We start from the raw sequence: 15209 nt of genomic DNA on the forward strand, positions 1-15209 counted from the left end.
CTCTGCCCGCCCCGCACCCCCACTCATTCTCTCTCTCTCAAATAAATAAATAAAATCTTGGGGGTGAAAAAAAAGTTCTTTCTTGTGTCCAAACAAAATCACCCTCCTGGCAATGATGGGATTTTACTTTGGTGCTTCCCAAAGCGCGCCCCATGAACCTGCTTGGATTACTTACTGAATTCTACCCAGAACATTTCTAAGGACAGATTCCCAATTGTCTTTGCCCCTCTCAGGCCCTACTCAATCATATTCTCAAGAGAGGGAGCCCTGGACTCTGCATCTTCGACAAACTTCCCAAACAATTCCTGAACACAGCAGAGTCTGAGAACCGCTAGTAGATTGAACAAATCAAATCCCAGTTCTGCCACTAACCTAAGATTTCTGTGACTTGGTTTCCTGGTTTTTATCTTTATTTTCTTATATATATATTTATTTATTTATTTGACACGGAGAGAGAGAGAGAGCACAAGTACGGAAGCGAACAGAGAGAGGGAGAAGCAATCTCCCCGCTGAGCAGGGAGCCCGATGCGGGGCTCAATCCCAGGACCCTGAGATCATGACCTGAGCTGAAGGCAGACGCTCAACCAATGAAGCCACCCAGGTGCCCCGGTGTCCTGGTTTTTAAAGGGATAATAATAATTAATCTGTGTGAAGATTACATGCATGTAAATGAGTTAAGACTTGGGCCCGAGCAAAGTTAAGCGCTCAAGAAATGTTAGCCATTGTTTTTCCCCTGCTAAGTGTGCACCGTTGCTTCTGCCATCCCTCTGTGCCACAAATCAAGGGCCCTCCCCATCCCAGAAATTACCCAGTCGAGACACGTTGTTGGTAGCAGAGCTAATGGAAGCGGGAGACGATGTCCCTGTGAGCGCTTTGGTTTTCCTCCCGGCGGCTCTCCACCTGCCATGCGCTGTAAGGACACATTTAGCCACTGGAGGGCAACATCAACCCAGCTCATTTTAAGACCCGCTTTCCCAAATGGCATTTTCAGGTAGTAGTGTGCGGGGGGGGGGGGGGGGGGGGGGGTGGGGGGGGGGGTGGAAGCCTTAATGGGGGCTTACTGGACTCTGGGTACGTTGTTTTACCAAATGCCCACCCTTCTCCAGGCAGCGCTTAGTGGACAGATGTGTCCTAAATATACTTATAAAGAAAAGTTTTGCAGAAAGAACTCTGTTTTCCCATTGTCTTGAATTATAAAATGGGAATTTTGCTCCTAAACCTGGGGTCTCCGGCAAGTGCCCAGGGACAGTTTTCTGAGTGCCCACCATCCTGACACCAGGTTTCCCCTCTTCTCTGCAAGCCCACAGCAGGCTCCCTATCCACCCCCCACCCCGGCCTCCAGCCACCAGCTTCATGTGAGGGAACACACGGGGTGCAGCCTAGAGAAAGGAGACGGCCCCCTCCCTGCACACTTGATGTTTCCTTCTCAACCCGGCAGCAGGGATAGGTTCTCTGACCAGCAGGTCCCAGTGTTCTAGGACAGTGTTTGGACTGAGCGTGAGACTCCCATGGAGTGCATCTCAAGGGTCTAGCTCTCAGGTCAAGTTGCTCTCAGACATGTCCCTGAGAATGGGCTGTGTGTTCATTTGGCTTAGCCCCAAAGCAGTCTCTTGGTGGCTGCTTGTGCTGTAAGCTCAGTGGGCAGCTGGACTGACTCCTGTTGGGATAACACTGTGAAACTGCAAAACCTGAGACTCGGAATAATGCCATCCGAGGGGGAGGGAGCTGGTACGCCTTCTTCCTGGAAGCTTCTTCCTGGTAGCCTGCCTTGTCCTCATCCTCGTCCTCAGCCAGGGTGGCCCTCGGTGGCTCTGGGAGCAAAGTCCCCAGGCACAGAGATGCAAGAGCTCGAGGTGGAAGTTGACTGGGTACGTGTAGGACAGTGACAGCAGCTGCCTCTGACTGGGATGCTGGCCACCCATCGTCCCAGCCCCAATTCCCCTGGCCTCCAGCCGCAGCCCCTAATCAGGGCCAGGAATCCATTCCTTCCCACTTTCGTGTAGCATGTCCTGTTTGTTGGCTAGCCAGCATCCACCTGGAGAGCCCACTCATGGGAGTTTTGTGGGGAGGCAGAGGCTTGTGTGTCGCTGGCAAGTAAGAGTCCTGTCACACCCAGTCCAAGTCCAGGTGGCCTGAGTGGGGCCGCACCCTCCACTCCCGGGGAGCACACAGGCCAGGGTGAAACCAGTGAGCAAACCCCATTGCGCTGGCTGAAGCCACCATGTTCTGTACCTCTGGGGGACGTCATCCGGGTACTCCCACAGCTCTGCCTCAACCTACCTCTGTGACCTCAAGCAAGGCATTGCTCTCTGGCTGTAATATTCTCCTCTGTCAAATGGCAAAGTTGGACTCCATGACCTCAACAGTGTTCTGACACTAACATTCCACATTCTTGTCCTTCATCCCACAGTTCGCCCGCCATGGAGGCCCATTTAAGCTTCCCTGGAAATCTCTCACCCCTCCCTTGGCACTCCCCATGCTCTTACCTTGTAATGGCTCCTTCCTCTCTTCCTGAAATGCTTTCACCACTGGGTCCAAATTTGGAACTAAAAAGAATTTTTGCAGTGAGTAGAGCCTGGGAGGGCTCCCAGAAAATTCTGGGAAGGACAAGGGGACAGCTCCATTAGATCTGATCCAAAGAGACTGAAAATGAAACAAAACCTCTACTCCTGATCTTCTCCAACAACTTAGTGTCCAGACTGTGTCCTGCTTGCAGCCCTCAGCCTCTCAGCCCCGTGCCGCTAACCAGCTCCCCCACCTCCTGCTGGGCCCAGCCATTCTGGCCCTTTTGGGTGTGGCTTCCATCTCCCTCCTCTGTGGGCTACTGTGTTTAGGGTTAGGGGGTCTGGTCCAACGGCTGTGGCTGCCTCCCGAGCACCAACATCGCCAACTCGGTCCTTTGAGCCTGGTGTGGTTTCTCCAGGGCCTCAAGCCTCTAACCCAGACCACTGACATCAGGGAGGCAGTCAGGCTTCCCAGAGACCTGGACAACAGAGCATGAATTAGTTTCCTACTGCTGCTGTAACAAACTACCACACACGTAGTGACTTAAAACGACACAGATTTATTATCTGTGTCTAGCTCGGAGCTCCTCCAGGTTCCATTCTAGATCTGGACCACAACAGAGCAAACATCGCAATAATGCCAGCCAGCTGAACTGTCTGGTCCCCCAATGCACATAAAAAGTGGTGTTTGCACTATACCATGGCCTAGTACGTGTGCGATAACATGTCCAAAAAAAAACAACGCACATGCCTTAATTTTAAAATACTTTATTGACACAGAGACATAAAATGAGCAAATGTTGGAAAAATGGCACCAAGACTTACTCAACTCAGGGTGGCCACAAAGCTTCAACCTGTAAGCAACACATCATCTGCAAAGTGCCGTAGAACAGGGTATGCCTTATGCCTATGGTTTTGGAGTTCAGAAAGCCAAGGTCAGTAGCAGGGCTGCATTTCTTCAGGAGGTTCTAGGGGAGAATCCGTTTCCCTGCCGGTTCGAACTCCCACAGGCCGTCCACATGCCTCAGCTTACAGCCCAACAGCACTCCAGCCTCTGCCTCCATCACTTCTCCTTCTCTGACTTTGACACTCTGACCTGCCCTTTCTGAAGGCCCACCCAGACCATCTAGCATAATCTCCCCATCTCCAGACCCTTAATTACCTCTGCAAAGTCCCATCTGCCATGTAAAAGATGTCATCACAGGCTCCAGGGACCAGGGCCAGGATTCAGCCCACCGCGGAGCTCCGAGACTGGAAGAGGACTCCCCTTACTAGTATTTTTCTAGGGCCAGGCCTTTTTGCCTTAAGAATATTTAAAATAGCTTAACAAAGCACAGATAATTAAAAAAAAAAAAACTGTGTTAATACTTACTGTCACCTATTAAATGCCTACCACCGGCCAACTCAAACAGAAAGCAGCATTGTTGACACCACGTGGGGAGGTGTTTTTTTGCTTTTGTTTTTTTTTAAGATTTTATTTATTTTATTTTTTTTTTTTTTAAGATTTTATTTATTTATTTGTCAGAGAGAGCGAGGGAGAGAGAGCGAGCACAGGCAGACAGAATGGCAGGCAGAGGCAGAGGGAGAAGCAGGTTCCCTGACGAGCAAGGAGCCCGATGCGGGACTCGATCCCAGGACGCTGGGATCATGACCTGAGCCGAAGGCAGCCGCTTAACCAACTGAGCCACCCAGGCGTCCCAAGATTTTATTTATTTGACAAAGAGAGAGAAAAAGACAGTGAGAGAGGGAACACAAACAGGGGAGCAGGAAGCAGGAGAAGAGGGAGAAACAGGCTCTCTGCTGAGCAGGGAGCCCGATGAGGGGCTCCATCCCAGAACCCTGGGACCACGACCTGAGCGGAAGGCAGATGCTTAATGACTGAGCCACATGTGGGGAGGTTATGCACCCAGCTGGGAAGTAGCAGGGCCCACCCGAGCCCATGTGTCTCCCCTGAAAGGCACTGATGTCGAAAGAGGTTGTATTTCTTCCCTGGGTGACAGGAAGGCAGACCCGTCTAGGGCTGGGTATAGGGGAAGCGACCCAGAGGCACGCCCCACCCTTCAACACCATCCATGCCGAGCAGCCCTACCCTTTAGCACAGGCCAAAGAACCCACAAAGCCCCTGAGCTCCTTACAACCTAAGGAAACCTTATTTGTTCTCAGTTCTGGTAACTCGCTCACTCTACTGACTGTACCCTTCGGGCATCGGTCTTGTATCCAGGGGACTGTTCTGAGTTGGCCCAGTGACAGGACACAGCAGATTCCTGAGACAGGCCTGGGATTTGGAATGTTCGCAGGATTTTATGGAAGGCTTGACAGGCCAGAGAAAGAGCAGCTGTATGTACGGACTGGCCTTTATCAGGCTGTCAACAAAAATACCTCCGAAGGTGTGCGGCAGAGGCAGATAAAAACACAGAAGAAATTCATGCCCTACCTCGGCGGGAAAGATGCAATGTGTTCAACCCACCGACGCAGGAACAGTCAACCTTCGTTGGGGTAGAAAATTCCATGCACCCAATCATTCAGAGTAAGCTGGAATGGTTTATGACGAAAAGTAGCCAACAGTGAGACACAAAAGACCATCAAGGGAGTAAGGCGACAGGCTGCAGAAGTACCTGAGGAGGGGCCTGGGCTCAGGGGCCCTGGTGACCCAGCAAGCAACACCCGACTCTAGCATCGATGCCCTGAGTTCCCCAGGGCCTTGGGAGAAATCCCAAAGTGGACGAACGCCTCATCTTGTGTCCGGCTTCAGACTCCCCACGTGATATGTCACAATTCTCAACCTGTAACCCGAAAACCCAGCAACGAACACCAGGGGAACTTGAGATCTCCTAGGTAGAAAGAAATAGAAGGATGAAATAGATCCCACTCTCAGCATTAAGATTCAGAGGTTTTATACTCAGGACAACCTGTGGATTAATTTAAGGAGCTTGAAGTCATAAGAGAATCTGGCATATATTCGCTTTGGGGTTTTTACCTGGAATGTGAAATTGAGATTAGATGTGATTTTCATTTTAGAGGTGGAAGGGAACTGTCAGTAAACAGCTTTGAGCCGCCCCAGAGGACTCGATTTCCATTTATAGTATTTCAGTTGCTTTGTGCTGAGCAAGAATTTGCGGCCTCAATTTAAATTTGCCTCCGTGGGGAGTCCAAGGTACCAGGAATAATTATTAAAATCTGTAAGTATGTTTAAAATATTTACAGGAACTTAATTATTTTGGGAGAGTTAAACGGGATTGTTTGGGGAGTGGTTAATTGTTACATGTATGAATGATTAGAAGAAGCAAGAGTGTTTTTATTCTTATAGAAAAAAATGACATTATCCATATAAGATGTGTGTGATGACCTAAACAGCTTCAGAAACGGATTTTAGAATGTTTACCTCTTTAACAGACTGAAAATTTTAAGTAACTACAGCCATCTGCACACACACAAGCACACTTGAATATTGGGAATATCAAGTAAGGGCATTTCTTTAAACGATATGGACTCAGTAAAAGCGTACTTTCGTCCAAATGACACTTACACAATTCTTTTCTAACCTGAGTGGTGAAAAGGCTGATTGATCGTACCTCTAGAAACTGTGGTATGGTCAAGTGCTCGTACCTTGGGTTTAGGAAACCGTCCGGTTGGAACAACTTCCCCCTCCTCTACTCCTCTACCACTGTGCCCTCAGTTAGACTTGCAAGTAAATAGCTAAGACAGGGAATCTTGTGTATTAGCCTCTTTAAAAGGACTTTGAGCCTCTGAGGCCAGGCTCTGGCCTTGTTCCATGATTTTCCCCCATGGGGCTGCACCCACGGCAGACCGACAGCGAGCATTTACTGGACTTTTAACCAGCTAGGGGTTAATCGGACAGGAATGTCCCCAAAGGAAATGCCAACCTCTACCCCATGTCCTTCCTTTTAAACAGTCTGCTTGCCTCCTTCCCTGGGCAGTGAGTATTCTAGAATGTTCTAAGATTCTAGGAGCTCTATGGATATGCATTGGCTTTCCAATAGCACTGTTATTGCCACTTAATGGCTAAAGGAATTACAGTGAAGTCTCCCCACTTTGGAAATGGCAGTCTATTGCGCTGGTATTACCACCGATAGTCTTCTCTCCCTGTCCTGTAAATAAAAAACAGCCTCAGGGAGGAGATACACGTAAGGAGGAAAAACTGGAGAAGGTAGAGGGGGGCACACAGATGCCCTGGGGAGCTTGTTAAAATGCAGATTCTGAAGTCTGGGGTGAGGCCCGAGACTACATTTCCAGCAAGCTCCCAGATGATGCTGGAAGGCTGCTGTTTGCAGGACATTTTTTTTTTTAAGATTTTATTTATTTGAGAGAGAGAACGAGCTCAAGTTGGGGAGAGGCAGAGGGGGGCACAAAAGCAGACTCCCTGCTGAGCAAGGGAGCCAGATATGGGGCTTGGTCCCAGAACCCCAGAATCATGACCCGAGCCGAAGGCAGACACTTAACCGACTGAGCCACCCAGGTGCCCCGACTGGATAACATTTTGAATAGCAAAAAACATGAGGACTCTTTAAGACAGTTCAGTGTGTTCCCTTATAGAAAAAATAAACAGAAGGGAGGGGCACACAGGTATCACAGAGCTGTCTGATACCACAGAAAACAAAGGTAGGACTTATCATTACAGAATCCCTTCCTTACACATCCATGACTTTATCTTCAACTCATTTAAGAGACTTCTGAGGAGGGCGCCTGGGTGGCTCAGTGGGTTAAGCCGCGGCCTTCGGCTCGGGTCATGATCTCAGGGTCCTGGGATCGAGGCCCGCATCGGGCTCTCTGCTCAGCAGGGAGCCTGCTTCCCTCTCTCTCTCTCTGCCTGCCTCTCTGTCTACTTGTGATCTCTCTCTGTCAAATAAATAAATAAAATCTTTAAAAAAAAAAAAAAAAAGAGACTTCTGAGGAAACCACCCTTTTTTTTAAAAATTAAATAAACATAGCAAAATATAGGAGGATGGAATGTGCCAGGGTCAAAAACCTATTAAGGTTGGGTACAGGTGGACCCCATCATCCTTGACTCCACACACCCTTCTGGAAAACAGTAAGCAAGGAGCAGGCCAAGAGAGGTCATGGTAGCGCTGTTGCTTTAATACAGTGTGTGACAAGTAGTATCAAAATTGTCCACACTCTCCAATCTTGTTCATTTTTAATCAGCAATATTAAAACTAAAGGAAAAAAGTGCGTTAACCACACCTCTGGGCTTAAAAACGAGAAGACAAGACACAGAAATCTCTTCCTTAAAAAACAGCCATTTCAAAAGATTTTCTTTAATATCATAAAATATTTTCATGGACAAGTGAGCTAGCAAACACACATGCACCAATGTGCCTTTTGACAAGATACCCCCCTACCCCCACCCCTCCACTCCCACAGCAAGGTGGACATGAGATTGGAGAAATGAATACAGCAGATGATACAGAGAGAAAAAAAAATTGATAAAAAGTATAGAATATAACGTTGTGCTTGGTTACTGTCCTATGTCACAACAAAACAAAACATTTCGGTGCAAACAGTTAATTTTTCCTCTTTTCCATTTAAGTCTGGTGGAGAAAAAAATACTTTTTCTATAATAAAATATGTGGTTTTTTGGTTTTTTGTTTTTTTACTTTTTTTAACGTAATTTTTTTTTTCTTTTTTGCAGAAAATAATTTTGTAAACTGTCACTTTGCGGGCAGGGAGGCTCGATGCCACATGGGTCCCGGCTCCCCGGTTCCAGGCAGAGCGCGGAGACCACACCCGGGCGGGAGAGGGGGCAGCGGGGGCGCAGGGCAGGGGCGCACAGCGGGCAGGGCAAGGGCGCTGGCCTGGGCGGGCGGGTTAGAGGTCGCTCTCGCCGTACAGCGCCGTGGAGAAGGACATGTAGTCCAAAGCACCTGGCACGGCGTCGGGGCCGGTGTAGGGGGCCATCCGCGCGATGCAGTACTCGGCCTGGTCGGGTGGTAGCTCTCGGCGCAGCTCGTCCACCGTGATGTAGTTCTGCGGAGAGAGTTGGCAGGGGGACCCGGATGTCACTATGGGCGACAGCACCCCGCCCTGTCCCCTACTCCTGCTTCTGGATACAGAGACGGGCGCACACGCACAGATCCACACGTGTATCCCGTATACATATATATACGCGTGTTTATAATGCATACACGTGCATACATACACACGTGTGCATATACAAAATACACGTTCATTTTCAATCTCCTCTTTGCCATCTCTGTACCACTCTGGCCTGTTTCCAAGCTAATTCAAATGCTAACTGCACCTGTAATTTCATGTATCACTCTGGTCTGCAGCAATCACAGGCTGGAGCCACCAGCAGGGACTCTGGTAACACAAGGGAGGCACACCCACTCAAGCAAGCACTCTGAAGATCATGTAATTTCCACAAATACAGTGAGCATCCAAGCGTGACATCGCCGCGGGGGACAGCTACCTCCACCAGGTTTGCAAGGTGCGGGCCTGCCCGCTCCTCCCCTGGTTCCCAGCCCAGGTCTCTGCGTGCCCGTGACAGGTCTACTGGGAAGTTGCTTCTCTGGGGAGTTTCAGCCTCCAGAACAGCTCACTCGGAGGCTTGGACCCACGAGGTGGGCCCCCAATGCCAGGAGAGTGGGGTCACCCCTAGGTCACTCCAAAAGCCAGGAACCCAGGCCCCTTTCTGGACCTCAGAGACCCAGAGTCACCTCAAGGAGATGGTTTCCAAGGGTCATTCCAACTCCAGGTGCCAGGACTCTAAGAGGGTGTCCTTAAACTTTAGAAATTGACCTTTAGGAACTTCTCTTGGCTCAATCTTTCTCCCTTATAGACTGAGACATTTTAGAAATAATGCTCCCCACTGGCTTTGGCTTTTTATAACTCCATCTTTTCAGTCTCAAGGAAGGATGGCAGAAGGACTATCCTATGAATTTTACAGAAAGGAAATCTACCTGTAGACATCCTCACTTTGCCAGTTTCTGCTGGCACTCCCACTGTTCCACTGCCAGGCAGGGTACTGCAGGGAACTTGGGAAATTGGGAAACCCAAACTGACTGCTGCTCAGGGTAGACCAATCAGACACACACTTCCCTCCCGCTCCCTGCTGGTGGTCCACGCCTGAGTGCAGTGCGATAGCAGGGTGAAATCGGAGTTCTCAGACGGCCCTTCCATCACCTGGTCACGTCCTCACCCCACTCTACCCGCCTCTGCTACTCATCACTCCCGCCTGAGTGTGAAGGGGTCCCGCTTCCCGGAAGGAGACCCCCTTAGACTCACGCTGTGCCCGAACACCTTAGCTGATCCCAAAACATTAGAAAAATGGGTGGAGGTGGACAGCAGGGGGAAGCCCAGTGGAAGAAGGGGCCGCAGGGTGCAACTGACCCCCCCTCCAGATCAGGGTGCACCCTGCACAGCACCCACGCCACTGGAGACCCACCTTGTCCCCAGCCAGGATCTTGAAGGAGGCCATGACCTGGTCTGCTGTGTCTGTGTCGGCCGTCTCCCGAGACATAAAGTCAATGAAGGCCTGGAACGTCACTACACCCAGGCGGTTGGGATCCACGATGCTCATGATACGGGCAAATTCTGCCTCTCCCTGGAGAGAAGAACCAACCCCAGGCCTGTTAGCCTCTCAGCCACAGGCTGCCGGGAATGTCTCATACGGACCTACGCCCCTGAGGCTGCTAGAGGGGGGAACACAGTGGCCCCTGCGGCTGTCCTAAGGGCATTACAGGGACATCAGACCCAAGAGCGAAGACTCCATTCAGGCTTCCCACACCCCACAGGCTCCTGTCAGTGCACGTGAGGACAATGCTGACGACAGCTTAATAGTTGCCAGTCGTGACAGGTACCGCAAGCCGCACTCTTCTGACGGCTGGATGCCTTTCACCTCTTTTCTCACACACCCCCCCCCATTGTATGGCGCAGGTCCTTATGACTTCCATCAGGTTTCCAGATGAGCAACTGGAGGCCCAGACAGGCTTGGTGACTTGCTCAGAGTCACACAGCCAGCAGGTAAGAGAGCTGGGATTTGAACTTGGATGGTCTGGCTCCACAACCTGCGGTCCCCCCACCACACTGTACTTCCTGTGTGTCAGACCCAGGAGCCACACTCACAAAGTTCCTTCGGTGAACCCTGGCCACAGTCCCGTAGGGGTCCCCTCACCTCACCCCGCTCCCCAAGCTGGTGATGACAGAGCTGGGATTTACTCCTGGGTTCCCTGCGTCCCGAGCCTGTGCCCTGGCCTGGCCTGGGGCAGCCCACAAGCTCTGTCCTTTGCACTGAGGCCTGGCACCTGCCCGGCGGCCCAGCTCAGGCCCCCGTGTGTGAGGTTACACCATGGAGGAGGCCGTGAAGGCCAAGGGGTGGCGCGCGTTGGCTGCAGCCACCCCCAAGGCAGATGCAGAAATCTCTGTGCTTCCTGAAAGATGAAGTCGAGCCAAACCCTATCCGGAAGTTCAAACCTCCAGTCCTTCTTGCTAGCCTTGGGGCCAGCCCCACCAGCCACCATGGGAAAGGAAAAGCCCACCTCCACAGGAAGTACCAAAAAAAATACACCAGCACAGAGACCGAGGTGAGAGGGCCAGACCTCTGGGACACACGCAGTCCACGAGGTTGGGCCCAGCCTCCAAGGTACCAGCTTCCCCACGGACCAGAATCGTGAGGCCCCTCCAGGGAGGGCAGCCCCTAGGCCCCTAGCCTGAGGGCGTCCAGCCTGCCCTCGCCAGGCCTCGGCTTCCCTGGCCAGACGGCGGGCCCTCGTCAGAACAGAGGGTGGGGTTTACATTACCATGTTGTAACCCATGGAGATAAGGCAGGCGCGGAAATCATCCGTGTCCATCATGCCTGTCTTCTTCTGTGGGGCCAGTGGCACCAAGACACAGGAGGGTCAGAGGCAGGAGGAGGAAGGGCCGGCCCGGGGCCAGGAAGACAGGGCACAGATGGCCAGAAGGGGAGGTCGACATATATGATCGGGGGCGTTAGGAAGGGAAAAGGAACACAGAAGGAGATACATCCATGGGGAGGAGAGAGAACAGGGAGAGGCAAAAGTCCGTCCACACGGTGGAGAGTGATGAGGAGAGAGGAAGATGGGCCCCAGGCAGGTTCCCACAAAAGACGACCGAGGGCAGAGGTCAGAGGTCGGAGCAATTGGAAGAGGAGCCCGACATGGGCCAGGCAGGGACAGCAGGAGAGGACGAGCCCCCGAGGCCCACAGGAAAGGGGAGACAGGGAGATCCAGACAGAGAGAGAAAAGAAAAAGGAGAAACGCGTTATTTCTCGCCCCGGATGCCACCCCTGAGTGTGCTCCATGCAGGAGGCGAGTACCTGGGGGTCGTTGCCAATATCATAACCCAAGCTGATGAGGCAGGCTTTGAACTCCTCGGGACCCAGCGTGCCGGAGTGATCCTGGGGCCGCCGTGCGCCAGGCAGCGAGCCATGCGGTGCCAGGGAGGTGGAGGCCGTGAGGGGAGGGGGTGGGCCATGCCCCGGGGGGAGGGTGGCGCGTGTGGGGAGACATGGGGACAAAGGCATGCGGAGGGAGAGGGTGGAGGGTGGAAGGGGCAGGGGAGGAGGGGAAATAAAAAGTGCACACAGTTAGACACACGGATGAGGCCCAGTGGGTGCCCTCTCCCTGGCACACGCAGCCCGGCTCCGGGAAGCAGGCCAGAGGGGACCATGGTGAGCCAGGAGAGTGAGAAGCTCCCCCAGAAGGGCCCAGCCCACCCTAGCCCCAAGGCCCTGATGCCACTTTCCAAGAGGGCTTCACCCACCCAGGAGGCTGGAGGACAGGGAAGCAGGCAGGGGTGGTGGGCAGCACCGAACCCCAAGCTCCCAGCCGTCTGGCTACCCAGAAGCCCCAGGGCACTGGGAGGGATGGCCCATGTACAGCTCAGTCTGTCCCAGAGCTGGGATGAGAACGCTGATGCCCCCAGAGTCCCCCAAAGGCTGCTGAGGGGTGGCATAGGGGAGGGGGCCTCTGCTCCTCTGTCCTGAGGCAGAGGCAAGCTACAGTCCCTACAGACAGGGGACAGCAGGCCGGCCCCTGAGGCTAGGGTAGCCTCGCTCCCAAGGACTGACTCCTCGTGGCAAGAGAACAAGTGTCGGGGGCCAGTGATCCTCTCTCCACTCACTGTATGAGCTCTTGGTCCAGAAAAGTGGGGAAGTTCACAGCACACCAGGACAGGCTTTCTGAGACCAGCTGTGCGGTCCAGAGTCAAGGCAAGCTGCCTTCCTGCTTCCCTCCTCCTCTCCCTCCCTTGCCCAGGAACTGGCCCAGCATGGCTGCCCACCTCCTGGGCACACTGCCTTCCAGGGCCCTGGGGCAGGGGCTAGGGACTGCTCTGAGCGTGGGCAGTGGGGCTCTCACCCGGTCAAAGTGGTTGAAGGAGGCCCGGAACTCATTCATCTGCTCCTGGCTGATGCCCTTGGCATCTCGGGTGAGGATCTGATTCTCCACCTCGTTGATGGTCCTGGCGATGGTGGTGAGGAGCTGCTCCCAGCCCACGCGGATGTGCTGGGGGGATGAGGAGCCTGTCAGCGAAGGGGCCCCAGGCCTGGGCCCTGGCTGCTCCTGGCGACTCCTCCCCCCAACCGTGGAAATGGCCCAAGCCACCAAATCCAGACTTCCAGCCAGATTTATAGTATCACTGGGACAGAGGACCCAGATGATGAAAGGGGAAGCACAGGAGGGCGGTGGCCTCCACCTGAGGCAGCAGAGACCAGAACTGGTGGCCTGAGTCAGGTCAGGAGGGAGGGCCCTGCATATCCCACTCCAGAGCCACACGCACTCTCCTTCATGGTCCAAACCATTCACCACTTGGAAAGCGGGTGTCTAAGCCAGTGTCTGGAGACCACCTGAGCTGAATCACAGGGGCCTGTTCGAAACACAGACTCCTCTCAGCCCCTGCCCAGACCTAGTGAATCAAATCCTGGAGCTGAAGGCTTGAAGTCTGCATTCTCGACAAGCTCCCGGGAAATTCAGAAGGGCCCGAAGACCCAGAGCTCCAGAGGAGAGCAGTGGTGAGTATGCCCTCACTCCCAAGCGAGAGCTTGTCCTCCTACTGTGAGCACTTTCCTTAGAAGATGGGTAACTGCACCCCTGCCCCAGCCCGGGAGTATGGGAAGCAGAAGGGGATCCGGGGCTCCCGTCCTGGAGAAGCAAGACCGGTGCCGCCCACCTCCATGGTGTAGTTGGTGTGCTTGTTGTCGAAGATGAGCGCCTCCTGGATGAGCTGGTGGTCGCCCTCCAGCTGGTCGATCTTGGGCTTGTAGTTGACAATGCTCTTCTCATATTGTCGCAGGTGGCTGAGCTGGTCCTCCAGGGTCCCATGCATCTCAATGGAGATCCGCCCGATCTCCTGCTCACCGGGAAGGAAGCCCTTGTCAGACCGCCCCACTCTGTCCCTGGGGTAGGGACTGGGGCACCCAGGTCATCGGTCAGCCCCTCACATGATTCTCCTTGGTACCTCCCCTCACCCGCCACCCCAGTGTCAGGGAACCCATCAATGATAATCAGTCCACCAAGAACAAGACCCAGTCAGCAGGGATACACTTTGGTATGGAAACAGCATCATAAAGGTATATGAGAAGCACTGTCATCGCTAGATGACATACCTCCACCTCCCGTCTCCCGGGTGCCTCTCAGGCTCAGAAGGGGGCAGCTAGGTCAGTTCCTAACCTAAATGCTCGTTCCTCTGCTTGCCATTCAAATTCCCAGCCCAAGCTGTGTTTCCAACGATCACCCACCTCAGGGACTCTCTCTGCCCACAGAGCCAGCTTCCCCACAGCCTCAGAGCCCTTGACATGTCTCCTCGGTGGCCACGCACCTGCTGTTCTGCTCCCAGGCTGCCTGCCTCCGCCTGCCTCAATCCCACCTGCCCCACAGGCCAGGCCTCAGCCCCCTTTCTGTCTGTACTTCATCTTATGGAAACAAAACTTGTTTGTAAAAGCCTTTTCTGTGCACTCAATCCGACCCAGCCAGTATTTCCTGAGCAGCTACTATGCACAATGCATGGTTAAGCAGGTGGGGGTGGGGTGCAGGAGAGACAACCATGAGCTTGACATGGTCTCTGCCCTCGAGCTCACGGGAACACCATGCTCTAACCCAAACAGGGACCCTTCCCTGATCTACAGAGAGAACCCCAGGATCTGGCCCAATAATTCAGCAAAAAACCTCCACACTTGCCCAAGGCCCAGTTCTCTCTCTGTAAAGATCCTTCTCTTTGACAAAGCTCTCCGCTCAGGAGGAAGGGACACCTGGTCAGCCAAATAAGTCAACGATAGATCAGCGATTCATCAACAATACATCTGTGGCACTTTCTCGTGTGGCTCTTTAGTGGCAGCCCTGGGTGGGTCTTTGCGCCCAAACCAGAGATCGGAATCAACCCACTGGCCTTCCCTGACAGGCTCCATACCCCCTGAAGGGTCACAGACCCATCGTGGGCTTGGGACCGGCATTCTGCCTAGGAGGAGAGAGGGCAGCCTGACTGGCTGGGACAGTGCTGCGAAGGGGCGGAAGCCATCCCTGCCTCCTGTGAGGGGACCCACCTCCATCTTGGTCTGAATCCAGGGCCCGATGACGTTGGCCTGGGCTGCGAACTGCTTACGTAGCCTCTCATTGTGCTGCTGGCGGGCGTGCTCCTCCGTCAGGGCCTGGTCCCTCCGTGGCACCAACTGCCGCACCTGGGGTGGGGACAATCACAGGATGTGGGTAACAGGCCAGCCGTGTGTCCCAT

At 53.2% G+C, this 15209-nt stretch overlaps 1 protein-coding gene across 4 annotated transcripts in view; it reads right to left on the reverse strand.

Annotated features, from left to right (window-relative positions):
* Positions 1-7760: 7760 nt before the first annotated feature.
* ACTN1 (actinin alpha 1) overlaps positions 7761-15209 on the reverse strand; it is a 97895-nt gene continuing 90446 nt past the window's right edge. For 2 of the 4 annotated variants that reach the window (XM_047736864.1, XM_047736865.1), the window contains exons 16-22: positions 15022-15156; positions 13653-13832; positions 12842-12988; positions 11800-11880; positions 11264-11329; positions 9910-10068; positions 7761-8489 (exon numbers count right to left, since the gene is read on the reverse strand). In XM_047736864.1, the coding sequence (XP_047592820.1) occupies positions 8331-8489; positions 9910-10068; positions 11264-11329; positions 11800-11880; positions 12842-12988; positions 13653-13832; positions 15022-15156 (927 nt within the window). In that variant the 3' untranslated portion in view covers positions 7761-8330. The remainder of the gene's footprint in view (positions 8490-9909; positions 10069-11263; positions 11330-11799; positions 11881-12841; positions 12989-13652; positions 13833-15021; positions 15157-15209) is intronic. The other 2 variants (XM_047736867.1, XM_047736866.1) reach the window with 2 other exon arrangements.

The sequence above is a fragment of the Lutra lutra genome, chromosome 7, assembly GCF_902655055.1.
Source record: "Lutra lutra chromosome 7, mLutLut1.2, whole genome shotgun sequence".
Taxonomy (NCBI): domain Eukaryota; kingdom Metazoa; phylum Chordata; class Mammalia; order Carnivora; family Mustelidae; genus Lutra; species Lutra lutra.